The sequence below is a fragment of the Staurois parvus genome, unplaced genomic scaffold (genome assembly GCF_062004578.1).
Source record: "Staurois parvus isolate SC_StPar_1 unplaced genomic scaffold, SC_StPar_1.0 ptg000361l, whole genome shotgun sequence".
In the NCBI taxonomy this organism is placed as follows: Eukaryota; Metazoa; Chordata; class Amphibia; order Anura; family Ranidae; genus Staurois; species Staurois parvus.
The window spans coordinates 167055-192986 of NW_028318157.1; the positions used below are offsets into that span (position 1 = coordinate 167055).

The 25932-nt window shown below is 41.5% G+C and overlaps 1 protein-coding gene across 3 annotated transcripts in view; it reads left to right on the plus strand.

Annotated features, from left to right (window-relative positions):
* The first annotated feature begins 3494 nt into the window (after window positions 1-3494).
* VARS1 (valyl-tRNA synthetase 1) overlaps window positions 3495-25932 on the plus strand; it is a 53328-nt gene continuing 30890 nt past the window's right edge. The window contains exons 1-14 of one of the 3 annotated variants that reach the window (XM_089684886.1): window positions 3495-3570; window positions 8466-8802; window positions 10927-11070; window positions 11339-11453; window positions 12738-12904; window positions 12998-13082; window positions 20700-20800; window positions 22325-22452; window positions 24421-24585; window positions 24673-24754; window positions 24838-24957; window positions 25368-25476; window positions 25591-25679; window positions 25793-25883. In XM_089684886.1, coding sequence (XP_089541012.1) covers window positions 8488-8802; window positions 10927-11070; window positions 11339-11453; window positions 12738-12904; window positions 12998-13082; window positions 20700-20800; window positions 22325-22452; window positions 24421-24585; window positions 24673-24754; window positions 24838-24957; window positions 25368-25476; window positions 25591-25679; window positions 25793-25883 — 1711 coding nt within the window. In that variant the 5' untranslated portion in view covers window positions 3495-3570; window positions 8466-8487. Of the gene's footprint in view, window positions 3598-8465; window positions 8803-10926; window positions 11071-11338; window positions 11454-12737; window positions 12905-12997; window positions 13083-20699; window positions 20801-22324; window positions 22453-24420; window positions 24586-24672; window positions 24755-24837; window positions 24958-25367; window positions 25477-25590; window positions 25680-25792; window positions 25884-25932 lie in introns of all 3 variants that reach the window. The other 2 variants (XM_089684885.1, XM_089684887.1) reach the window with 2 other exon arrangements.

Consider the following 25932-nt stretch of genomic DNA (forward strand, 5'->3'; position numbering starts at 1 on the left):
TAAGCGCTCAAGGAGTTTGGATGTAAATGGCAGCAGGGAGATGGGTCTAAGGTTGTTCAGGTTGGTGGGATCCAGGGAAGGTTTTTTAAGTATGGGAGTGATGTGCACGTGCTTCAGAGGGGAGGGGAATGCGCCAGTAGAGAGGGAGAGCTTAAAGATGTGAGTGAGGGAGCGTAGGATGGAGGAGGAGGGTGATCGTAGGAGTTGAGAGGGGACAGGGTCAAGGGGGCAGGTGGTGAGGCGGGCTTCAGAGAAGACCTTAGTGACCTCTTCAGTGGTAGCAAGGTCGAAGGAGTGTTGAGGGGGTTTTAATGTGAGGAATGCTAGGTGGGGTGGAGGTCTGGGCAGTGGGGAGGTCGAAGGAGAGGAGTGTTGAGGGGGTTTTCGTGTGAGGGATGCTAGGTGGGGTGGAAGTCTGAGCAGTGGTGATGTCCCTACGAATTGCGTCGATCTTGTTTTTGAAGTGGTTAGCAATCTCCTTGGTGGTGAGTGAGGTACTGGGTGGAGGTAGGGGCGGAGAGAATAGAGAGTTAAAAGTAGAGAAGACTAAAAACTCTTCCTGCGCCTAGTGAAACACCCTACTATAGGTTCTATCCTGCTGCTGTGCAATGTGATCAACACAAATTGTAAAAAATATAAATAAACAGCGCAAACATAGACCTCTATATCAAATCAATATACAAAGTGCAAACATATATAAAAAATTAAATAAATAGTGAAGTCCATCAAAATTAATAAACACAAAATTCAAAAATAGTTTGTGCAAACAGAAATTTTCAAATTCTTCTTCTATTATAAAGAAACTTCCACCTTCCACCCGTGAAAACCAACATCAAATGCACTCACCAGATTAAGGTGAATGAAACGCCTTTTAGGAATTTATGGGATCCTAAACCCTCTTTGGTATCCACTCTATAGGAATCCTCACCTCCAGCATAGACTCCACCATCCAACTGGGGAGAAAAAAACTCAGATAGTGTAATATTGCAAAACACCATTCAAAAGTGAAATCAAGGATTAAGGCCACTCACATTATAATCGCTTTAAAAAGGCATATTTATTAAGACCAGCTTCTTTCCAGATGAACAGTAGATGTAAGGCAACCTCTCACAGAATCTCACATCACAGCTCCAGGTTACAGCAGAAGCTCCACAGAGACCACACATATACAGATCCCAAAAGATGGCCGCTGGAACGCACCGCGGTGCGGTGCGTTCCAGCGGCCATCTTTTGGGATCTGTATATGTGTGGTCTCTGTGGAGCTTCTGCTGTAACCTGGAGCTGTGATGTGAGATTCTGTGAGAGGTTGCCTTACATCTACTGTTCATCTGGAAAGAAGCTGGTCTTAATAAATATGCCTTTTTAAAGCGATTATAATGTGAGTGGCCTTAATCCTTGATTTCACTTTTGAATGGTGTTTTGCAATATTACACTATCTGAGTTTTTTTCTCCCCAGTTGGATGGTGGAGTCTATGCTGGAGGTGAGGATTCCTATAGAGTGGATACCAAAGAGGGTTTAGGATCCCATAAATTCCTAAAAGGCGTTTCATTCACCTTAATCTGGTGAGTGCATTTGATGTTGGTTTTCACGGGTGGAAGGTGGAAGTTTCTTTATAATAGAAGAAGAATTTGAAAATTTCTGTTTGCACAAACTATTTTTGAATTTTGTGTTTATTAATTTTGATGGACTTCACTATTTATTTAATTTTTTATATATGTTTGCACTTTGTATATTGATTTGATATAGAGGTCTATGTTTGCGCTGTTTATATTTTTTAAAAGTAGAGAAGAGCTGGCGAGGACTGGAGGAGAGGGTATTGATGAGGGTAACAAAGTAGGCTTGCTTGGCAGCGTGAAGGGAGGAAGTGTAGGTGAGGAAGGCAGATTTATATCGGGTGAACACTTGTTGGGATCGTCAGATTGTAAACTTCATGAGGGCAGGGACTGATCTATATGTAAAGTGCTGCATACATTTTCAGCTCAAGATAGAGCCAGCTAGATAAATAAATACCAGGTCTTGCACGTCATTAGTTTTGAAGTATCAGCTCAGCAGAAGTATCCCCCTGTAAATGAATATAAAATGTTGCTAAATATGTGTTTAATATATGTTTGTAGTTATTATCTGTGTTAGGGACGGTTCACTGCAATTGTGGTGCAGGAACACGTGTGGCATCAAGTGTTTTTCTTCATCGCATGGAAATGTGCAGCCAGCTGCGGAAGTGTGCTGGTGCCATTAAGTGCTGGATCACACCATAATGCTTGCGTTCATGTGCACGAGATCTTGTATGTTCAAGCACAGCGCATTTTTGACAATCCATACATTTCAAGGGGGCGCAAAAAGTATGGCAGGTACAATTTTTAAAATTGGGCCACACCAAACCACATGGTACTGCAGTACCTTGCGTTTTGGTCTGCAAACTCCAAGTGTGTTTGAATCTGCACAGTGGGTAAATGGTTAGCACTTCTGCCTGGTAGTACTAGGGTCATTGGTTCAAATCCCAACCACAGCACCACCTGCCTGGAGTTTGTATGTTCTCCCTGTAGCTGTGCAGGTTTCCTCTGTGTACTCTGGTTTCCTCCCACCCTCCAAAGACCTGCTGATAGGTTAACTGGCTCCTGTGTAAATTGTTCCTAGTGTGTGTATGTATGAATGTGAGTTAGGGACCTTAGCTTGTACACCCCTTGAGGGTTAGGGACTGATGTGAATATACAATATATAAGTAAAGTGCTGCATTAATTGACGGCGCTATAAAAGCACCTGAAATAAATAAATCTGGGGTGCCATTAACATTTGACACCCATGTGCATCTACAGAGGGCTGCATGGTGCAGTGCGGTAAATGCGCTGGAGAAATGTGCATTTCCTAATGGCACACTCATGCATCTGTCAAACACCAGTGCATTCACGGCCACCAAAGCGCATCGTAGTGCAGTCTGGTGTGGTGCAATTTTAAAAAGCAGAGCCTACCTTACTTTTTGTACACAAAACCACAGGTGAACACACCTTTTGTGGTGTGAATCGGCCCCAACACAGCTACAATATACCTACTTATACACCTGTCACACAACCCAATGATGAATCATGCTGCTTTGCCCAGTAGCATGTCCATATATTGCATCAGGCTGCAGTTACCAATTCTCCCACTAGATGTCACCAATACATATCCAGCTATGGTGCCCCAGCTACTCCTGATTACACTGTCATAGACGCACAAAGCACACCAATACAATTCTATTGGAGATATCAATGAGCTCCAAAGTCCCAAATTCATTTAAAATGACTCCAAGAAAATCCAATAGGATTGGGAATTAGGACCTCTCGCTGTAAACAATGCTTACATACATAGGGCTCACGAGGTCAGAAAGTATTTGTTATAATGGTAAGGGAGCAAAAAGGACGAGTCCCGACAATGATTTAACTTGAAGTTATAATTATCTGAAGAGGACAGCTAAGTATGGGCAAACCGGGGTCCTACCCGAGTGCACAGTGAGGGCGGAAGTAGGAAGGGAGAAGGGGAAGTGAATACACGTGGGGCGGTTTGTGACGTCATCTGCGTGGAGCTGAGGAGAAGTGAGTGAGAAAAGTAAGAGGGACGAGGTGAGGTGTTGGGGGGGCAGGGACATGAGGAAGGGGTGCGGGGACATGACTGGACCTTAGCTGTCCATGTGCTGAGGGATTACAGAACTCCCATTGTATGGGTCCCCTGGAGGACCACGTGTTCTACAGAGAGCAGAGCTGAGGACTGGCCATGATTTCCAGATGTTCTGGTGACCCCCTAAATGTGTAAAGGTCTCGTGGAAGACTCTGCTAGTCACATTGTGAGCCTAGACCCCATTTCTGTGCCCCTCTCTGATGTAGTTTCACTTTGTTATGAGGGTCTGACTTTCTGTGACTTCATAGCTAAGCTCCACCCACTGTCATCACCATGTCCAATCAGAGTGTAGCGATGAGCTCGGGCGTGTTTGGATCCAAGTCTGAGCTCACCTGCTGGAGCCCGCGCGGAAGTTGTCACCTGTAGTGGACCAGTCATAAGTGGCAGTGGTCACAGATCATTGGTCCATTACAGGGGACTCCTGGGTGGCTTGTTCTGGTGGGTTCAGACTTTTTTTTTTTTCATCAGTTTTGTTTTGGAGTGATCAATATAGTAAAATAAAAAAGTAAAAAACATCTGCAAACATTTTTATATGATAAAGGGTCACTCCAAAATGTATGTGTTAAAAACACACGTAACTGGATCTAGTCTCCAATACCTATAAATAATAGATATATTTACAATCAGTGTTTGGGTAGAATCCTTGAGAATTTTATGAATAAACTCAATGAGAATGATCAAAATAATAAAGCAACACTTTATTTAACGTGGTAAATAACAAACATGGTATACTTGCCTGCTCTGTGGAACAATTTTGCACAGAGAAGTCCCAATCCTCTTCTTTTGGGGTCCCTCTCTATTGCTCCAGGCTCCTGCCCTTCAGCGGGTGCCACCATAGAAAACCACTTGCAATGGGGGCACCCATGCGGGCTTGCTCCTGAGCCGCCCTGTCTGCGTCCATTGACACAGAGCGGCTGTCTCGGCCCTGCTCTGCCCTGCCCCCTGCTGGCTCAGCACAGCATTTAATTGACAGCAGTGGGAGCCAATAGCTCCCGCTGCTATCAATCTGCCCAATGAGGAGGGAGGCAGCAGCTAGAGATGCTGCTTTTGTGCACATCCCTGGAACAGGTAAGTATAAAGGAGGGGAGGATTCTGCAGCACAAAAGGTATTTCAACTTAATGCATAGGAATTGTGTGTTCTGTAAACATACATTTCCATTGGTTGATCCATTAATATGCAAATGATGGCTTCTGACAGGGAAGATGAGTACTGAGAAAGCTAAGGGTTTACAATTCTCTATTAGTCATTACTGTGATAGGTGACTTCACAGATCACTGGGGTGGGACAGGTCTTTCCTTGACCAGGGGATGTTTGAAATTGTGCTCCTCTTGCTAAAGGACCAAATACTGTTGTCTGTCCAATCCAAATGGGATAGTGTATGGGGATTAGAAGTCATGTTTAAGAATGGCAGTAATAAATGTAAGCTGAAAAGGAAAACTGTCAAAGTATAAGGAAAGTGAAAATGGGCTGTCAAGGAAGTTTGTATCAATAAACACTAAAAGTTACAATGTATTGTATTCTGTTAGGAAAAAAAAATTACAATGTATACAAAGCAAAACAATAGTCCTGGAGGTATAGGCTAATTAAAGTGTTACTAAACCCAGGACCCTGCATTCACTATCTGATCTCCAATAGTACACACAACATAGAAATGTAATTATAGTAAATATAAACTGCTAAATACCTTTTCTCATCAGCAGTTAGAGCAGTGTTGTGACTTCTATCAGTGTTCAGCTGAGCACTGGTTAAAGTTGTAAGAGGAGTTTTCTTCCTGCTCTAGGAGGATTTAGAACCCCTGACCTCTGTCTGGACAGTGCGGATTGACCCTGTGCTGATTACATGCACTCTACGAAGGAGAAAAAAAACCTCTAGCAATACACACCAAACTGAGCATGTGCAGTGGCTCCACGTGATATGCCTTATCAGGAGATAGGAGGCAGACACTGGAAGAAGGGGAGGATCAGAGAATACAGGATCAAACAGCCTTTTTACACAATGCAGAGGTTTAACCCCTTAGGTACCACAGTGAGTATAACAAGCATGCTTTACTTCATATACAGACTGATTTTACTGTTGTGGGTTTAGTAACACTTTAATGAACTGCTGGATCAGCTGACTGAATGAGGATGCCTCTTCAAATGGGCTGGGAACCCAAGCACTGCGAGAGAGAGAGAGGCGCCAAGCAGCCACTGGTGCAGTACATTTTCTTAAATGAAATGTCATAAAAACAAAATGTATTGCACTCACAAATGTCACAGAGTGGTAGGCATATCAACAGACTTGGTAAAACATTGAGAAAGTGACAGGCATTTTACTAAATATTAACTATACATGGAATAATTTGTACAGGGAGAAGTCTGTAGGCCATGATGACTGACCTTCTTCTGTAAAAGTTGGATGCCTCATGGCCAACACTTGCTATTGTACTGAAAAAAAGCATACAGTAAGTAAAGTGGGCACTCCTGATCCACATACATGTTTTGAGCCAATGCCTCAGAAAGCATTAAGGCTGCATGCACACTAGTGGGTTTTTTATGCTCCTAGAAGCTGTTATCAGCATTTTCTTCTGCTTCTAGAAGCTACATAGTGTTATCCTATGTGTCCATGCACACGATTTTATGCTAGTAGTGTTTTTCAAGCTTAAGTGTTTAGGAGCAGAAAAAAGTGTAAAGTTTTTGAGTGCGGTTTTCTGGCAGAAAAAAATGCTTAACGCTCCCAACAGCTTTTTTTCTAGTTTTTTTTTTTCTGCGTGTACTGTAAAAATGGTAATAAAACTGTAATGCTCCTAAATGCGACTAAGAAACGCTAGTCCCTGGAGAAATGGTGTGCATACAGCATATGCTTCACCCCCAGCACTGGTCTTCCACACATCCCATCCCTCCACCAGCACTGCCACTGATCCCATCCCCCCACCAGTACAGCCACTCATTCCTTCTCCCCCCCCCCCCCCCGTCACTGCCAGTGATCCCTCCACCAGCACAGCCACTCATTCCTTTCCTCCCAGCACTGCCAATGATCCTCCCCACCAGCACTACCATTGATCCCACCCTCTCCATAGCACTGCCACTCATTCCATCCCTCCCCCAGCACTGTCACTGATCCCATCTCTCCACCAGCACTGCCACTCATTCCATTCCTCCCAGCCCTGCCACTGATCCCATCTCCCCCCCCCCCCAGCACAGCCACTCATTCCTTTCCCCCCAGCCATGCCAATGATCCCCCCCAACCAGCAGTACCATTAACCCCATCCTCCCCACAGCACTGCCATTGAAACCGCTGCATGGTCTTGGCCACCGTGCTGCAGGTCAGTTTCAGGGTCTTGGCAATCTTCTTATAGCCTAGGCCATCTTTATGTAGAGCAACAATTCTTTTTTCATATCTTCAGAGAGTTCTTTGCCATGAGGTGCCATGTTGAACTTCCAGTGACCAGTATGAGAGAGTGAGGGCGATAACACCAAATGTAACACACCTGCTCCCCATTCACACCTGAGACCTTGTAACACTAACGAGTTACATGACACTGGGGAGGGAAAATGATTAATTGGGCCCAATTTGGACATTATCACTTAGGGGTGTACTCACTTTTGTTGCCAGCGGTTTAGACATTAATGGCTGTGTGTTGAGATATTTTGAGGGGACAGCACATTTACACTGTTATACAAGCTGTACACTCACTACGTCACATTGTAGCAAAGTGTTATTTCTTCAGTGTTGTTGAAAAGATAGAATACAATTTTTACAAAATGTAAAATACAAAATGTGAGGGGTGTACTCACTTCTGTGACATACTGTATGTGTTGGCTTTTGGCCAATGCATTTCACTTTAGTTTACCACAACATGTGTATGTAAATGTGTATGTGTTCCAACGCAATAAGTACTTTTCTGTGCAATGAAGCTTGTTAAAGGCCCATTGAAAGTGAACTGTACCCCACACAAAAATGCACATAGTTGTGAATGAAGTCTTAAATGTTTAACCAAAAATGTATTTTACTGCGTGGGGAAAGATTAGAAATCCTTTCTGATTTTGATGCAGTCTGGGATATCTCCTCACTTATTTTGCTAAAGACATAGGCAGAAATAATAACATTTTTAGTAGGGTAGGGGAAGGCTAGAATCCTTGTAAGATTTTTATTGCTGTTCGTGTACCTGGTGCTGGTTTTCCTTTCATTCCTACCTGGTGAAATGGTAGTTACTGGGTCCACATTAAGGGGAAGTTCCAGATAGATTAAAATCCTGATAAAGATTCTAATCGGCACTCAACTCCCTCTATCCAAAATAAAAATAAAGTTTGGGCTGATTATACACTTTAATGAGATACATTGTTGTGAACAGGCCATTGGCTGTGAACAGTGTCTTGTACTGCTCTATGTCTCCACAGTCTTCTAATTATTTACAGCTTTGATGATTTTTGATTTGGTCATTTGTGCTACACACAGCGTCCAGTTTCTAGAATAAAAATGTGCTTTTTTTACACTGTTCCAGGACTATGGACAGGACAGGCACCTAGGGTGCTGTAAAAATTATTCACCTATTGCATCTCTAATGTTATTTACATATCTAACAAACCTCATTACTTATCTTTATCCAGCTTGTAAAATGTTACATGGGGATGATATCACACCTCATATGATGAAATGTTAAAAGAAAGCAGTGTAATGTGTACAATTAATCAGCTAGTGCATCTCTAATGATAACACAGATGGGTGTGTCAGTGGACCGCTATTTATTGTTGGGATGAGACATGCTGTGAGTCACTGCAAGGTAATTGCGATGTAAACAGGATTCTTGACACATTCTCTCTCCATCTGCAGGTCTTTACTCCCCCGTGCCACGATGTCTACCCTCTACCTTCCTCAGTCTTCTACCTCAGATCCACGATGCACCTGGGTGCGTGTCTGTAGCCAGTTCTCACCTCACCCTCGCCCCGAGGTGAAAGAAGTCTCTTCGGGGCCCCGGGACCTTCCCCTACCATGCCTTTTGTCTCCTTCCACTGGATCTGTATGGGGGGCTTGGGCTGTCTCTTACATGCTAGCCCCTGAATCTATCTCAGGGGATGGGAACCAGCGAAGCTTCTCTCTCATCAAACAGTGGGTAAACTATGCAGAATCCGATGTGCTGCCAACTGCCTATGGCGTCGACCACAAACCGGTAAGAGTTCTTTAAAAATGAACTTACACATAGCAGTCAATCCCTTTTTATTTATTAATCTGTTTATTAACATTTTTCAAACAATACAAAATGAATGTGCCATAAATGTTGCGGTTACAAAAAGAACAAACAACATATAAGCGAACAAAAGTGAACATCTGCAAGTTAACAAAGAGTACATTATGAAGTTGTCAGTGGCAGTTCTTATTCTTATAAAGCGCACCCTATGAGCAGGTCAAACATCACAATACTTAGAGCATCTGTCATACAGCATGTACAAAGTATGAACTGGAACATATCAAGGTCTAATAGGGCCATACTTGTGATAAATATATAGGTGCCCCTATCCTCACAAAAGTGTCCAAAAGACTCCAATGAAAAATCAGTATCTACTAGAACAGAGTCAGATCAAAGCCATTAGAAAAAGAAGGAAGGAAAGAAAAAGGAGAGGGTGTCCCAATAGTGGAAGAGATAATGGAACTTGTCCACTCTCAGCCCACAGGGGAAATGTACTTAATCCAGGGGTCCCAGCTCTTGTGAAATTTAGTAAGATTATTATGAGGGTTTGGGTGAGTTTATCATTAACCATAATCCAGTTCAATTTATATTTAACGTAATCGAAGTGCTCCACCACTAATTTCCAACAAGGTGCTATCGTGATTCCTGCCGCCAAAAGCATATATAGTATTAGCCGTTTAGGCCATTTTGGAATATCTGAGTCTTAATTTCTGAAACAAGGCTGTTTCTGGAACCCTAGCAAGAGTGATGTCCATGACCAAGCGTATGAGGTTAAAAAGTCTTAATCAAAACTGGGACACCTTATGGCATTTCCACTACGCATGAAACATCGTTCCTGGCTGTCTGCATTGACGAAAGCAATTCGGAGAGGAAGACTGATGCATCTTGGCTATCATAGTTGGTACTAGATACCAGCGTAAAAGAATTTTATGATTCGATTCTATCAAGATAGTATTGAGTGACATTATTGACAAGTCGTCTGCGAAGTAATGCCAATCTGACAAGTCCCAGAAAATCTGTAGATCCCATTCCCACGGTGTCATGTAGGAGAGCTTACAGTTGGGATCTGATAAATGGGAGAGACAGGTCCTTTGCACAGGTTGGTCCCTTTTAAAGCTAATCTGTAGCCCCCAATACAGTTATACATCTGATGCCCAAATTTGTGAAATTTTGATTTGATTCCAAGTATTTATATTGAAAATCACTTGCCATTTCCCGTTGGGACTGCCCATGCAAGGCAGAAGGGGGGATGTTTGTGACCAGTATGTGCAGAAACCTTTGTGGGTGAGAATATTGCAGACACTTCAATTTCTCATTCACAGCAACATTACCTGGACACAACATGTGGACTTAGCATGGCTGGTGTGTTTTCCTGAATTCCTCCTTGATCTGGCTGCAATCTTGCAGGTGCTGTGCAGAGTGGCTGCCCTTCTGCATAGTTCTGCATAGTAACCATATGGGGTCACTCACTAGGTATGAATGCCATTCAGGTGAATGACCAAGACAAATGACCATGTGGTTACTATGCAGAAGGGAAGCCTTCCAGGACATCACGCAGGCCACAGTTATCTCTGTAGTAGCTCAAGCTATTGCGGTGATTTCTAGTTTCTACAGAGGCCAATCGGTTATTACATATGCATACTTACTGTACATGGTGCCAAGCTGGCCCAATGTAAGTATGCGAAAGTTATCCCTGGAGTTTAGCCTTAAAATTTATGTTCACCCAGGGCTTCGCTTCCAATAAATTGGGGGAAAATAATTTGCAATGATGGCCCCATTTACTTGATATGTGGGCATGTGCTGCTCTGGATTCTGAGTCTTCTTTGTTTTGGACATTGGGAGGGTGCTTCTTTAGGTGCTCACATTGCTGCCTGGGTGATGTGGACACTTTTCATTTGTTGGAGAGGATGCTGTGTGTCTTGATAGATTGGAGTGGTACTTGTCACCTGTATAGCGAGGTTTGCAAATGGTCCATTCTACCACAGTAACTACAATACTTTAGAAATGTTTATGCTGCTTAAAGTGTCCCATTTTTGCCATTCTATAATTTTAGCTGTTGCTATTCTGCAAAGTTTTTACCTGATTTTGTGTGTGACCTTTTCCCAGACTAGAGACCGCGCTCGTATGGAACTGCATAAAATCCTGGAGGTGTTGGACAGTCACTTGAAAGTGCGCACGTACCTAGTGGGAGAGCGACTGAGCCTTGCCGACATCGCAGTGTCCTGCTGTCTTATCTATCCATTTAGCAAGGTATTGTCTACATACTATAGCTTACCCCGTTCTGTGATATTCGCTGCCATAGTATGCTTCACAGCTTAACCTGCTGATTCCAGTGGTTGGGGATTTACAGCAGCTATCGTCAATGCTTGCTGTATCTTATATCTATTCAAAAACTGTCTTTCTGCAGGCTGTGTGTAACAGATCTGGGTTATGTGTTTGTGCTTTTGTATATTTTCACTTCCCTCATTTCCCCCTAATCTTGGCCACCTTCATATGACGTCTCTTTTGTTTATTGCAGGTCATTTCTCCCTCCACCAGGCAGAACTTTTCCAATGTTACCCGCTGGTTCCTGACCTGTGTCAACCAACCACAGTTTAAGGAGGTTATAGGAACGTTTACACTATTTAATGGAGGTATAATAACTCATATGATTGGGAAATTGAAGTTTATTGTAATCACACTTAAAGCGATTGCTGAGAAGGGGCTATGGCAGGGGCGGACTGACCATTTGGAAACTCGGGCACTGCCCGAGGGCCCGGGGTCAGTAGGGGGCCCCATGAGATGCCCCTGGTACCTTTTTCATGGGCTTTTTTGAGTTTGGGCAAGGGCACAGGGGCCCCATGAGTTGTCAGTCCGCCCCAGGAGCTCTCTTTTCATCTCCTCTGCCTTTTTCATTTTTTGCACTATAAACCAAAAAGATTGACAATTTTGAAAAAAAGTCATATTTTTTACTTTTTGCTATAAAACATATCCAGTAAAAAAAAGTTGTCAGTCCGCCCCTGGGCTATGGCCCATGTCACACAACAATCCTGAATATGGGGGCAACACGCTAAGAGAGCAGAGCAAATACTATCAGCTGCTATGGCATTGCTCCCTCACAGGCTGGACCAGGTTGAGCAACGCTTTTTGTTCTGTTGTTGCTCATTGACCGGTGAGCAAAATTCTGCAGTTTTCCAGCAACTGAGGGAGTTATGCCATAGAAGCAAGTATGTGCTTTTATTTAATTAATCCTTTTTGTGGACAAGTTGAGGTCAGTGCCAGGGTCATTGTGTCATGCCCTAAACAGATCTTGCTGAACACTCACTGAAGAGGAGGGGCTGCTGCTTAATGATTGGTGGATTCTAGCCATGCGAAACAGGAGCCATATATTACAAGAGACCCTGGTATTAGAAGGAATCCATGTTTGCCAGAAGGGCAGTTAGAATTGCACAGGGTGGGTTCAGATACATTGGGTGCCCGTATGTGCTGCTATGAGAAAATAATAATTAATGATTTAAGGAGATCTAGGTAAACCGAGAAAAGTCCTTAAAAATTTATAAGACCTACACTTAAATTAATCAATAAACTGAAATTAGACCATTTAAACTTAGTTGTGCATTTTAAAACCTCAGTGTATCCATTTGATTAAAGCTTAAAGCCTAAACCCTCATATCCTTTACAGCCAAGGAAGCTGCCATCTTAGCCTCTGTATGATCTGCGGTTGCCATGGTGCTGCACATATGATCAACTATGACCCCAACCACTTGATGGCTTGATAGTTTTGTTGCGCCCACAAGCAGTTGTAACAGTTATTTATTGCATGTCTTGAATATAACTGTTTTGGGAAACAGTTAAATTGCCGGGTTTAGTTGCACTTTAAGAACCAACAAAATATAGGAATATCGTCCAGATATGACCAGTCTTGCATTCCTACACAGACCTGAAGAGCTCAGATCTCCCTACCATAGCTGCACCAACCAGCACAGCTGCTGTTGTCAATGGTCCTCCAAAAACAGCTGCCCAGTTGAAGAAAGAGTCCAAGAAAAAAGAGAAGTTGGAGAAGTTCCAGCAGAAGCAAGAGAAGATAAAAGAACTGCTGATAGAGGTGAGCAGGCATTCTTGATTATATCATTGGATTCAACAGTCCTCTCTCCTTGTTCTTATCACATTTGAATTCTTTTTCTTTAATGAACAACAGAAGAAACCAAAGGCAGAAAAGAAAGAGAAGAAGGAACTTGGCGTGATTGTCTATGATATCCCAACTCCCGCAGGACAAAAGAAAGGTTAGCCGGGAGGGAAATATTTAATCCATGTTTTTGTGGATTTGTTGTAAAGGATTGTTTTTCTCCCTCATCTACTTTTGGCTCTGGAAACTGTCCATCCTGAACTACTTGTGTATCTTTTTGGTTTTCTAATTCTCACACTCCACACACATGCATTGTTGGGTGGCCGATGTTTATGTGTTGAGTGCACGCTTGGTGCTCGTTTCCAGCTTAAAGACCGAGGTTTCAAAGACTGCTCTCAGTCTGGTCTAAAGATTGGTAGCCGGCGGGACCTGTTTCTGATCATGTGACCACTGTGACAGTGGTTACGTGATTGCAAATCCTTCCCGCCTCCTGGCCGTTCAGAACTATTTAAACCTTTTCCGCCGACCGTATGCATATATGTGACTTCACGGAAGTGGGCCTTTATCTTTATGGTCGCATATACACTCACCTGCCACTTTATTAGGTACACCTGTTCAATTGCTTGGTAACACAAATTGCTAATCAGCCGATCACATGGCTCCAACTCAGTGCATTTAGGCATCTAGACATGGTGAAGAGGGCTTGCTGAAGTTCAAACCGAACATCAGAATGGGGAAGAAAGGGGATTTAAGTGACTTTGAACATGACATGGTTGTTGATGCCAGACAGGCTGGTCTGAGTGTTTCAAAATCGACTACTGGGATTTTTAATCTACTGGGATTTTTACGCCCAACCATCTCTAGGGTTTACAGAGAAAATTCAGTTGTGTGGATGAAAATGCCTTGCTGATGTCAGAGGAGAATGGGCAGACTGGTTGCTGCGACATTCAGATTCTAGGGTCAGAATTTGACGTAAACAACATAAATGCATGGATCCATCCTGCCTTGTATCAATGGTTCAGGCTGGTGGTGGTGGTGTAATGGTGCGGGGGATATTTTTTTGGCACTAGCAATGTGTACCTAATAAAGTGGCCGGTATGTGTATTTGTCTTTGATCTTGCTGGGAGCCCCAAGTCCTGTTCTAACAATTGGGACCTGAGACTCTCTGTTCTAGATCACCTGATCGCTGTGATAGCCTCTAATTGGCCATCGCAGTGATCAGTCAGCCCACCTGTGTGATACATTGTATCTCTCTCCTTGCAGGGAGAAAGATGTAAATAAACAAAAGTTTAAAAAAAATAAAATGAAGAGAAAATAGCTAGGTCAAGGTTTGATCTAGGTTAGTGCAAGGGTTAGTGTTTGAGCCAAGTTAAGGGTCAAAGGTCATGATCAGTATATTTTTGGTATGATTTTTTATTTTTTTTAATTGATATTAGTGTCAGTATGTTTTAGGTAGGATTAAAAAAGCAAACTGCGCAGTATTGTTTCTGGCCTGCACTACGGGTACAAACAACAACTAATATACACATATGTGGTATCGCTGCGATCTGCAGGAGTAGGAAAATTTGGGGGGGGGGGGTTATTCTTTGGTGGTAGGTTATGATACTAGCAAGGAATATAAAGATAAATTTAAAAAAATTATTATTTTTTTCAATATTAGGCCCATTTTCCTTTTGATAAAAAAAATAAATCATGAGATATCTGTTAATGTTTCCCAACAAGAGAGAGTTCAATTTGTCCTGTAAAAACAAAGTATAATCCACCCCAGATGCACAAAGTAGTTTTGATGATACAACCCCTGGCAGAAAGTATGGAACTCTTGGAAAATGTTCATTTAATTGTTTTAATTCTGTAGAGAAAAAAAATATTCACAGACATGCCTCAACACTAATTTTAATTTAGGATTCCAACCTTCTGGCTTTAAGAAACACTTAAAAAAAGAAAAAAGACTGTAGTCCGTTGCAACTGTTTTTGCAGATCAAGCAGAGGAAAAAAATATGGAATCACTCAATTTGGAGGAAAATATTATGGAATCACCATGTACTTTGCAATTCTAAAACAAACATCTGCATCAGATTACATCTGCTAATTAGTCTGCAGTTAAAAAAAGAGTGCTTGTACACCTTAGTGAGCTGTTGCACCAAGCTGATTTCCAACACCAGAGATGTAAGTTGAAACAAAAGAAAGGATTATAAAACTTCTTCAAGAAGGTAAATCATCACGGAATGTTGCAAAAGATGTTAGTTGTTCCCAATCAGCTGTGCCTAAAATCTGGACCAAGTACAAATCAGATGGGAAGGTTGTAAAAGGGAAGTGTACTGACAGACCAAGGAAGACATCAAGGGGTTTATTTGCTAAAGTTGGTTCACTCAGAATCTTGTGCACTTCAGCATGGAAACCAACCAGCTTCCAGTTTTTATTGATAAAGTTTAATCGAACAAGCTGAGGTTAGAAGCTGATTGGCTACCATGTACAGGTGCACCAGATTCTGAGTGAACAAGCTTTAGTAAATAAACCCCCAAGTGTCAAGATAGAAAATTTAAAGCAATATGCCTTGAATATTGAATTCGTAAAAGCAATATATCTGTGATTGTTTTTTATTTCTACACAAACAATTGAATGAACATTTTCCAAGAGTGGTGATTCCATACTTTCTGCCAGGGGTTGTATGTATGGTTTTATTAAAACACATGTCAGAGTTGCAAAATTTTGTTCAGGCATTAACATTTGTTTTACCCTCAGTTACTAAGGGGTAAAGGGACTCTGGAGCAAGTGGTAAGGGGTTAAAAAAATGACAGAAGCTTAGTGAAGCACAACAGAGAGCAATGGGGAAGCACAACAGAGAGCAATGGGGAAAGCTCAATATTTGTGAAATGTGGTTTCACCAACATCCTTGTAACGTATAACTTGCTAGTATTTAATAAAGCCTGAACTGCCCAAAATGTAGGATAGGCAGAGCAGAATCACACTTTTGCATTGTGTTGCAGTGTTTTATATTTCAATGTTTCATTATGTTTTCATTATAATGCAACACTTAGGTGTGAATGAATACTGCATGGGTCATTGCAGCAGATTTTATGCATTTACGGAAATGTGTCTTTAATTTTAATACATTTTATTTTTAATATAGCCATGTCTAAACATAAATTAAATATTTTTACATTTGTTTTAGATGAGTAAAAATTAAATATTGCATATAACAAGTTCATATTTACATGTACAGTCAGAAAGTGGACCTTCAGGCTCCCTTACCTGTTTTCCGCCGACCGTATGCATATATGTGACTTCACGGAAGTGGGCCTTTATCTTTATGGTCGCATATACACTCACCTGCCACTTTATTAGGTACACCTGTTCAATTGCTTGGTAACACAAATTGCTAATCAGCCGATCACATGGCTCCAACTCAGTGCATTTAGGCATCTAGACATGGTGAAGAGGGCTTGCTGAAGTTCAAACCGAACATCAGAATGGGGAAGAAAGGGGATTTAAGTGACTTTGAACATGACATGGTTGTTGATGCCAGACAGGCTGGTCTGAGTGTTTCAAAATCGACTACTGGGATTTTTAATCTACTGGGATTTTTACGCCCAACCATCTCTAGGGTTTACAGAGAAAATTCAGTTGTGTGGATGAAAATGCCTTGCTGATGTCAGAGGAGAATGGGCAGACTGGTTGCTGCGACATTCAGATTCTAGGGTCAGAATTTGACGTAAACAACATAAATGCATGGATCCATCCTGCCTTGTATCAATGGTTCAGGCTGGTGGTGGTGGTGTAATGGTGCGGGGGATATTTTTTTGGCACTAGCAATGTGTACCTAATAAAGTGGCCGGTATGTGTATTTGTCTTTGATCTTGCTGGGAGCCCCAAGTCCTGTTCTAACAATTGGGACCTGAGACTCTCTGTTCTAGATCACCTGATCGCTGTGATAGCCTCTAATTGGCCATCGCAGTGATCAGTCAGCCCACCTGTGTGATACATTGTATCTCTCTCCTTGCAGGGAGAAAGATGTAAATAAACAAAAGTTTAAAAAAAATAAAATGAAGAGAAAATAGCTAGGTCAAGGTTTGATCTAGGTTAGTGCAAGGGTTAGTGTTTGAGCCAAGTTAAGGGTCAAAGGTCATGATCAGTATATTTTTGGTATGATTTTTTATTTTTTTTAATTGATATTAGTGTCAGTATGTTTTAGGTAGGATTAAAAAAGCAAACTGCGCAGTATTGTTTCTGGCCTGCACTACGGGTACAAACAACAACTAATATACACATATGTGGTATCGCTGCGATCTGCAGGAGTAGGAAAATTTGGGGGGGGGGGGGGGGTTATTCTTTGGTGGTAGGTTATGATACTAGCAAGGAATATAAAGATAAATTTAAAAAAATTATTATTTTTTTCAATATTAGGCCCATTTTCCTTTTGATAAAAAAAATAAATCATGAGATATCTGTTAATGTTTCCCAACAAGAGAGAGTTCAATTTGTCCTGTAAAAACAAAGTATAATCCACCCCAGATGCACAAAGTAGTTTTGATGATACAACCCCTGGCAGAAAGTATGGAACTCTTGGAAAATGTTCATTTAATTGTTTTAATTCTGTAGAGAAAAAAAATATTCACAGACATGCCTCAACACTAATTTTAATTTAGGATTCCAACCTTCTGGCTTTAAGAAACACTTAAAAAAAGAAAAAAGACTGTAGTCCGTTGCAACTGTTTTTGCAGATCAAGCAGAGGAAAAAAATATGGAATCACTCAATTTGGAGGAAAATATTATGGAATCACCATGTACTTTGCAATTCTAAAACAAACATCTGCATCAGATTACATCTGCTAATTAGTCTGCAGTTAAAAAAAGAGTGCTTGTACACCTTAGTGAGCTGTTGCACCAAGCTGATTTCCAACACCAGAGATGTAAGTTGAAACAAAAGAAAGGATTATAAAACTTCTTCAAGAAGGTAAATCATCACGGAATGTTGCAAAAGATGTTAGTTGTTCCCAATCAGCTGTGCCTAAAATCTGGACCAAGTACAAATCAGATGGGAAGGTTGTAAAAGGGAAGTGTACTGACAGACCAAGGAAGACATCAAGGGGTTTATTTGCTAAAGTTGGTTCACTCAGAATCTTGTGCACTTCAGCATGGAAACCAACCAGCTTCCAGTTTTTATTGATAAAGTTTAATCGAACAAGCTGAGGTTAGAAGCTGATTGGCTACCATGTACAGGTGCACCAGATTCTGAGTGAACAAGCTTTAGTAAATAAACCCCCAAGTGTCAAGATAGAAAATTTAAAGCAATATGCCTTGAATATTGAATTCGTAAAAGCAATATATCTGTGATTGTTTTTTATTTCTACACAAACAATTGAATGAACATTTTCCAAGAGTGGTGATTCCATACTTTCTGCCAGGGGTTGTATGTATGGTTTTATTAAAACACATGTCAGAGTTGCAAAATTTTGTTCAGGCATTAACATTTGTTTTACCCTCAGTTACTAAGGGGTAAAGGGACTCTGGAGCAAGTGGTAAGGGGTTAAAAAAATGACAGAAGCTTAGTGAAGCACAACAGAGAGCAATGGGGAAGCACAACAGAGAGCAATGGGGAAAGCTCAATATTTGTGAAATGTGGTTTCACCAACATCCTTGTAACGTATAACTTGCTAGTATTTAATAAAGCCTGAACTGCCCAAAATGTAGGATAGGCAGAGCAGAATCACACTTTTGCATTGTGTTGCAGTGTTTTATATTTCAATGTTTCATTATGTTTTCATTATAATGCAACACTTAGGTGTGAATGAATACTGCATGGGTCATTGCAGCAGATTTTATGCATTTACGGAAATGTGTCTTTAATTTTAATACATTTTATTTTTAATATAGCCATGTCTAAACATAAATTAAATATTTTTACATTTGTTTTAGATGAGTAAAAATTAAATATTGCATATAACAAGTTCATATTTACATGTACAGTCAGAAAGTGGACCTTCAGGCTCCCTTACCTGTTAGTAACAAAAAACAAAACCCTGATGTTTACAGAGCTCAGTAGCTCAAGCTGAATGTTAGCTGGTGAAAGACTCAGAAGAATGACTCCATCCTCCTCTTACTGCCGCCATCTGCTTTTAGAAGGTTTAATACAGTACTAATGTACACCACAAGCCATTGGAGAATTATGGTGGCTGCCATTACTGACCTCTCCTTTGAGAATAGTTGTTGTTTGGCTGTCATGCAAATGTTTTGACCAAAATACAGTCCCTAATCCAGAACAAGTAAAGAAGAAGTTCTAAAACTCAATTTATAACGTGCTTTTTCTGGATTTTTGACTGAAAAAGTATTGAAGCCAAGCAGCCAGAACATTCAAAAGGACATCATCAATGGCATGAGAAAGTAAACCATTTTTTGCTGTGTACTGCTTTTAGAATGTACCGTATTTTCCGGCGTATAAGACGACTTTTTGACCCTTGAAAATCTTCTCAAAAGTCGGGGGTCGTCTTATACGCCGGTATACGGCATGCTGACACTTTTTAGGGGGGCGGTGCGGTGCCGCCGCCGCCCCCCCCCTTCCAACGGAAGTGAAACTAAGTACAGGGGTGGGCAGGGGCTGCTGTTTCTTACCTGGCTCCGGTCCCATGACGATCCGGTCCAGGAAGTGCAGCTGCTCCTTCCTTCAGTTCGGCCATTGGATGTTCGTGCGGCTGCTCGGCTCCGCCTCCTCACAGGTGCTGCTGCAACCATATATGCTTGCTGCAGCAGCACCATACTGAACAGGGGTCAGCAAGTGTCAGTGGGAGGAATAGTGCCCCATCATTGGTGTCACTGATACCAATGATGGGGCATTATTCCTCCCACTGACACCGACGATGGGGCACTTCCCCCCCCCCCCACTGACACCAACGATGGGACACTATTCCCCCCCCCACTGACACCAATGATGGGGCACTATTCCACCCCCCACTGACACCAATGATGGGACACTATTCCTCCCACTGACACCAATGATGGGGCACGATTCCTCACACTGACACCAATGATGGGGCACTATTCCTCCCACTGACGCCAATGATGGGGTGCTATTCCTCCCACTGACACCAATGATGGGGTACTATTCCTCCCACTGACACCAATGATGGGGTACTATTCCTCCCACTGACACCAATGATGGGATGCTATTCCTCCCACTGACGCCAATGATGGGGTGCTATTCCTCCCACTGACACCAATGATGGGGCACTATTCCTCCCACTGACACCAATGATGGAGTGCTATTCCTCCCACTGACACCAATGATGGGACACTATTCCTCCCACTGACACCAATGATGGGGTGCTATTCCTCCCACTGACACCAATGATGGGGTGCTATTCCTCCCACTGACACCAATGATGGGGTGCTATTCCTACCACTGACACCAATGATGGGACACTATTCCTACCACTGACACCAATGATGGGGTGCTATTCCTCCCACTGACACCAATGACTGGGCACTATTCCTCCCACTGATACTAATGATGGGGCACGATTCTTCCCACTGGTGTGCATTGGAAGAGGGGTAGTCTTATACGGCGAGTATAGCCCAAACACTACATTTTAACAGGAAAAGTAGGGGGGTCGTCTTATACGCCCAGTCGTCTTATATGCCGGAAAATACGGTATTTGTTTTTTTTTAAATGTTGTTTTTTTGGAATTCTAGTATTATGTTTGCTATTATTTAACGGTGCCATGCTTTCGGGATTTCCATCTTAAATGGTTTTTCTTTTGTTTTTTTGTTTTGCTTTTAGATGTATCCGGCAGTATGCCAGATTCATACAGTCCTCAGTATGTGGAGGCAGCCTGGTATCCATGGTGGGAGAAGGAGGGGTTCTTTAAGCCAGAGTATGGGGTGAGTGCCTAGATAATGTGAAGTTGTGGACCTGTTTACACCTGTGTTTTGCCTTAATGTGGGCATATTGAATGTGTTATGTTGCATTAGAAGGAAGCCTGCTCATTTTAAATGAATCGCAGCACACCTAAAATTGTGCCATTTTCTTTTTAAACACAATTGAGCACATCGCACAGTTCATTCACATCTGTGCATTGAGGTGTTTTACAATGCTTTGTGTCAGTCCATTGGAATTTCAATGAAAATGAATTGCAACACATTGCACTGTGGTACTTGTTACCATGCTTTTGTGGTAACGTGGTAAAACACTGTGAATGGTCTAAATTTCTTGATGTAAGTGAAGACACTGTTTTAGAAGAGGCCATTTAGAGTTTATCTGAACGTGTCCCGCTAGAAAAAAGTTCAAAGGCAGACCCAAAATATCCTGATGGTATTGTAACTCTGTCCAAGAACTGTATCCCCTCAGAACTGATCTGTGACCAGTCAAAAGGGGAACCTGTGCCAACCAGGTACACCTGTAACACCCACTAGGATCAATGGGTAAAACAAAAAGGTATCGGTAGACTTGGATCGGGCTGACTTTCTTGCAAGACTTCTTTATTGGCAGAATAGAATTTACAGCACCTTCGACATTTAAAACAGGCATATTTGTGTGTGTGTAGTGCCCCTAATAAACCGAGGTCTTGTAGGGACTTCTATTTATTAGACACTTATTGCACAGTGACAGTGCACACACTCAGCACACTGTCACTGTGATGGGAGTGGTACAACATACTATAGCAGCTCACTGTATTGCTTTCTCGGGAAAATGACCACTGATGGAAGAGAAAAGTGCAAGCCCCAGAGCAGCATTGAGCTGCCTGCACCCTCTGGTGAGCTTCTGTTTGGGCACTTATTAGAGGATACCTGCTAGCTACCTCATCCCTCCACTCCTCTCCTCTGCTCAGCTAGACAGTGGCAGCTTCTCCTGGCTCGGTCCTCCCTCTGGTATGCATCTCTACAGATTCTTATCAGAGAAAGTCAGACTAGGCAGAAATCTGTAGCTAATATCTGTGCCATTTTGTTGCAAATCCTCTTCCAACATAGGTCCACTATGTTGTTTATTTGGCTCATGTCAAGTGTGCATTACACATTTGCAAACATAACCTTTTCCCGCTGCCTTTTTTTGCTGTGCTTTGAGAATGGTCATCAAAGGACTGGGCCAATGTAATAATTGCAATTTTTTATATTCAGGTTGTTGACTCTAAAAAACAAGGCATCTAACTTCTTTTTTTACCTTTTTTCATTTGATGCTTAGATTTTCCTTTAAATTTAAGATTTCTATGCTGTACTGTGCTTGTGTAACTACTGTAGATCACAAATTCCAGGCAGACAGTGAAAAGGTAAAAACTGCATAAGGGAAGTTCAAGTTCATTGAAGATGGCTTGTCAAAACAATCATTAAATCATGAACTCTCCATTTGTATTTTTCTCATATGCTAAACTTGACAGGTTTGTGAAATGATCACAATATTGTGTCTTTCAGAGAACCAGCATCTCAAAGCCCAATCCTAAAGGCACATTCATGATGTGTATCCCTCCTCCAAATGTGACTGGATCTCTTCATCTAGGTCACGCTTTGACGAATGCCATTCAAGACAGCCTGACTCGCTGGTGAGCTCATGGTGTGGGCAGCACACAAACAACAAAATACAAAAATGATGTGAAGCTGGTTTTTTTTTTTTTTTTAGACACGATATTGGTAGTATTGATTGGGCAGGGAGGCAAACAGGATAAAGGCAGCGCTAAGCTTTTTTTATTTAACATGTAAAATTGTTTTTTTTTTTAAATTAAAAAAAGACAAGCATGCTTTGCTAACTTAAATCTGAACTCCTGGCAAACTGCTAAATACACATAGGAAATGCATATACTGGAGCTGTTTTTTCTCTTGAGAAAGTTGTATTTCTCTCCAAAAAGTTCCGAGATTTACACAGGTCTTCCACACACTTGGATTGGGCTGAATTTCGACATTTAAAACAGGCATATTTGTGTGCGTGTAGTGCCCCTAATAAACCGAGGTCTTGTAGGGACTTCTATTTATTAGACACTTCTTTATTAGACACTTATTGCACATGTTATTTTAACATGTAAAATTGTTTTTTTTTTTTATTAAAAAAGACAAGCGTGCTTTCCTAACTTAAATCTGAACTCCTGGCAAACTGCTAAATACACATATGAAATGCATATACTGGAGCTATTTTATCTCTTGAGAAATGGTATTTCTCTCCAAAAAGTTCAGAGATTTACACAGGTCTTCCACACAGCAGAGTTCTGTCTGGCAGGGTTGGAGACCTATTGTTTATCTGCTGCACTTAAAGGGTAACTCCACTTTCATGGGGGGAAAAAAAATATTGCAAATAAAAAAAATATAGCACATACAATTGTGACAAAAGTCATATTGTAATCGAATGTTATTAAAAATGACCTTTCCTTTTCAATCTAAAGCCGCTGTAATTTTCTGTAAATGCAATATGGCTGCCTGGAGGTGTTCTGTACACAGATGGTGTACAGAACAGCCCCCAGAAGTGTAATTTTGGTGAGAATACCCCCAATAGAAAATGTCTAAAGGGTTGCAGTCCCTGCAGTTTTCCTCATTAGAGCCCTGCAGATGCAGCAGCTGTCAGATAATTATGAAACCACTCCCGTAGAGATTCACTCAGCACGGACAAACAAACAGCTCTCTTCAGAATAACAAAAGGTAGGACTCTGCAACAAAGTTTGTTAAAATCTTTGCAATGTACATAGATCACCCAGAGGGAAATGTTTTTTTCTCCACAAAAGTGGAGGTAATCTTTAAGTAATATTTACAGGTCTTGTCCCTTCCCCAGCGTGTGCCCCAACAGTGAACAGAGGAACAGCACACTGATGAGCTTATCTTTCTGCCACTCTGCTTTTTCCTGGCTCCTTGTTTTGCTTCTCCCTTTCCAATTCTTATTTCTGCTCTATGGGGACTCCAAGTGACTTATAAGTCAAATTCAGATACTTACACTGCATTTAAACAAACAAAATATATATAGTACATGTACACCTTTAACTCAAAAATCGCTCGCTGTGGTAAAAATCTAGTGCCAAGATTCCTGTGCAATAAGGATCCATATATTTGAATGGGATATTCTGGACACTAGATGTTTGGCAGCTGGTGATTTTCATTTAAAGGTGTGCATGTAGTTAATTGTGTATTAATGAATACAGAGCTGCATTCATCTGTGTTTATCTGCGTAGAGTTCAGCTTTAATGTCATGAAATTACAGTTGTCATTGGAATAGGTCACCCCATTGGAAGATACAGTATCTCCCCTACTCATGATATAGTGAAAATTGTAAAATGTTACATTTCCCATTACTTTCTTTGACAGTGGTCACCAGGACAAATAGTAAAGTGGAGCAATGGAAAACACCTAGGCTCTAACCTTTCCCCACTCTTAATTGAAAGAAAAAAAATGCTTTAATATTTACTTGAGAACTATCATTTTTAGGGGATCCTCTAGGATTTGTCCACGCTTAGTTTATACATTTATCACACTAACAAGGGGTTGTATAAAAAAGGAGAAAAAAAAACGTATTATTGTTTTTTTACTTCCAGGCATCGCATGAATGGTGAGCTGACCTTGTGGAACCCAGGTTGTGACCACGCTGGGATAGCCACCCAGGTAGTTGTGGAGAAGAAGCTTTGGAGAGAGCATGGAAAGACCCGGCATGATCTGGGCAGAGAAGCATTTATAGATGAAGTGTGGAAGTGGAAGAATGAGTAAGTCACACCTGTTTGGAGGAAGTAGGTATATTCATATGATGCTATTTTAACCCTCATAGTTAACCTATTGTGCTGTTTTTTCAGGAAAGGTGACAGAATCTATCACCAGCTGAGAATTCTGGGTAGCTCCCTAGATTGGGATAGAGCTTGTTTCACCATGGAGCCGGTGAGAAAATGTCTCTTCTCCAAATTTGTCTACTCAGACAACGCTGTTGCTAGTGTTGCTTATGACTATTGTTCTTTCCTTAGAAATTATCACATGCTGTACAGGAAGCCTTCATTCGCCTTCACGAGAGCGGTGTGATCTATCGCAGCAAGAGGCTTGTCAACTGGTCATGTACACTGAACTCAGCCATATCAGATATAGAGGTGAGGAGTGGTTTTAGGAGGGATTAAAGGCTCCACATGCCAAATTAGAAATGTTCTCCTTGTTACAAAAAAATATTAAATAAACTAGGTGGTAAAGGCACACTACATCAGTGGATAGGAGCCACCCAGCCAGTGGTTTTTGACAGCTGGAATGGTCACCACAAACGTGAAAGAAATGGACACTGGACACAATTATTTTGCATTGATGCTTTTCAGTTTTTAAAGTATTTGTTTTGTATTTGCTGCATCCTTGGTCACATTAGTTAGCTGCCTAATTTTTATACTGTTACACAGTCGTACTCCTCCATATCGGGAAAACTCAGAGGAGAACAGAGAGTCACTTGTGACATTGTAACTGGGGACTGCTTAGAGAAAAGTTGTGACTGTGATTTGATTATTTTTTATTTTAGGTGGATAAGAAAGAACTTACTGGTCGTACGGTGTTGCCTGTGCCTGGGTATAAAGAGGGTGTAGAGTTTGGGGTGCTGGTTTCTTTTGCTTACAAAGTACAAAATACAGGTAAAAATAACATCAGTCATGATAATCAATACCAAACTTGTTCCAGGCTTTCCCACTTCTGTTTGCTTGGATGATGTGTTTTTTACCTGCTGGGTCTTATCTTCTTCCTACTAGGTGAAGAGGTTGTGGTGGCTACAACTCGAGTGGAGACCATGCTGGGTGATACAGCAGTGGCTGTCCATCCCCAAGATCTGCGCTATCGGGTGAGAAAAATTGTTACTAGCAGTATACCCTCCAGTGTTCTAAAGGATTTACAAAGACTCATTAGTATACTTAGCAGAAATAACGTCCCTTCTCTTGTCTTTGATTGTTTCAGCATCTGAAAGGAAAGAGTGTTGTTCATCCGTTTGGGAACCGCCTACTTCCCATTGTCTTTGATGAGTTTGTGGATATGAGCTTTGGGACAGGTTAGTTGATATTAACTATATAGACAGCAGTACATTAGGAAAAAAGAGA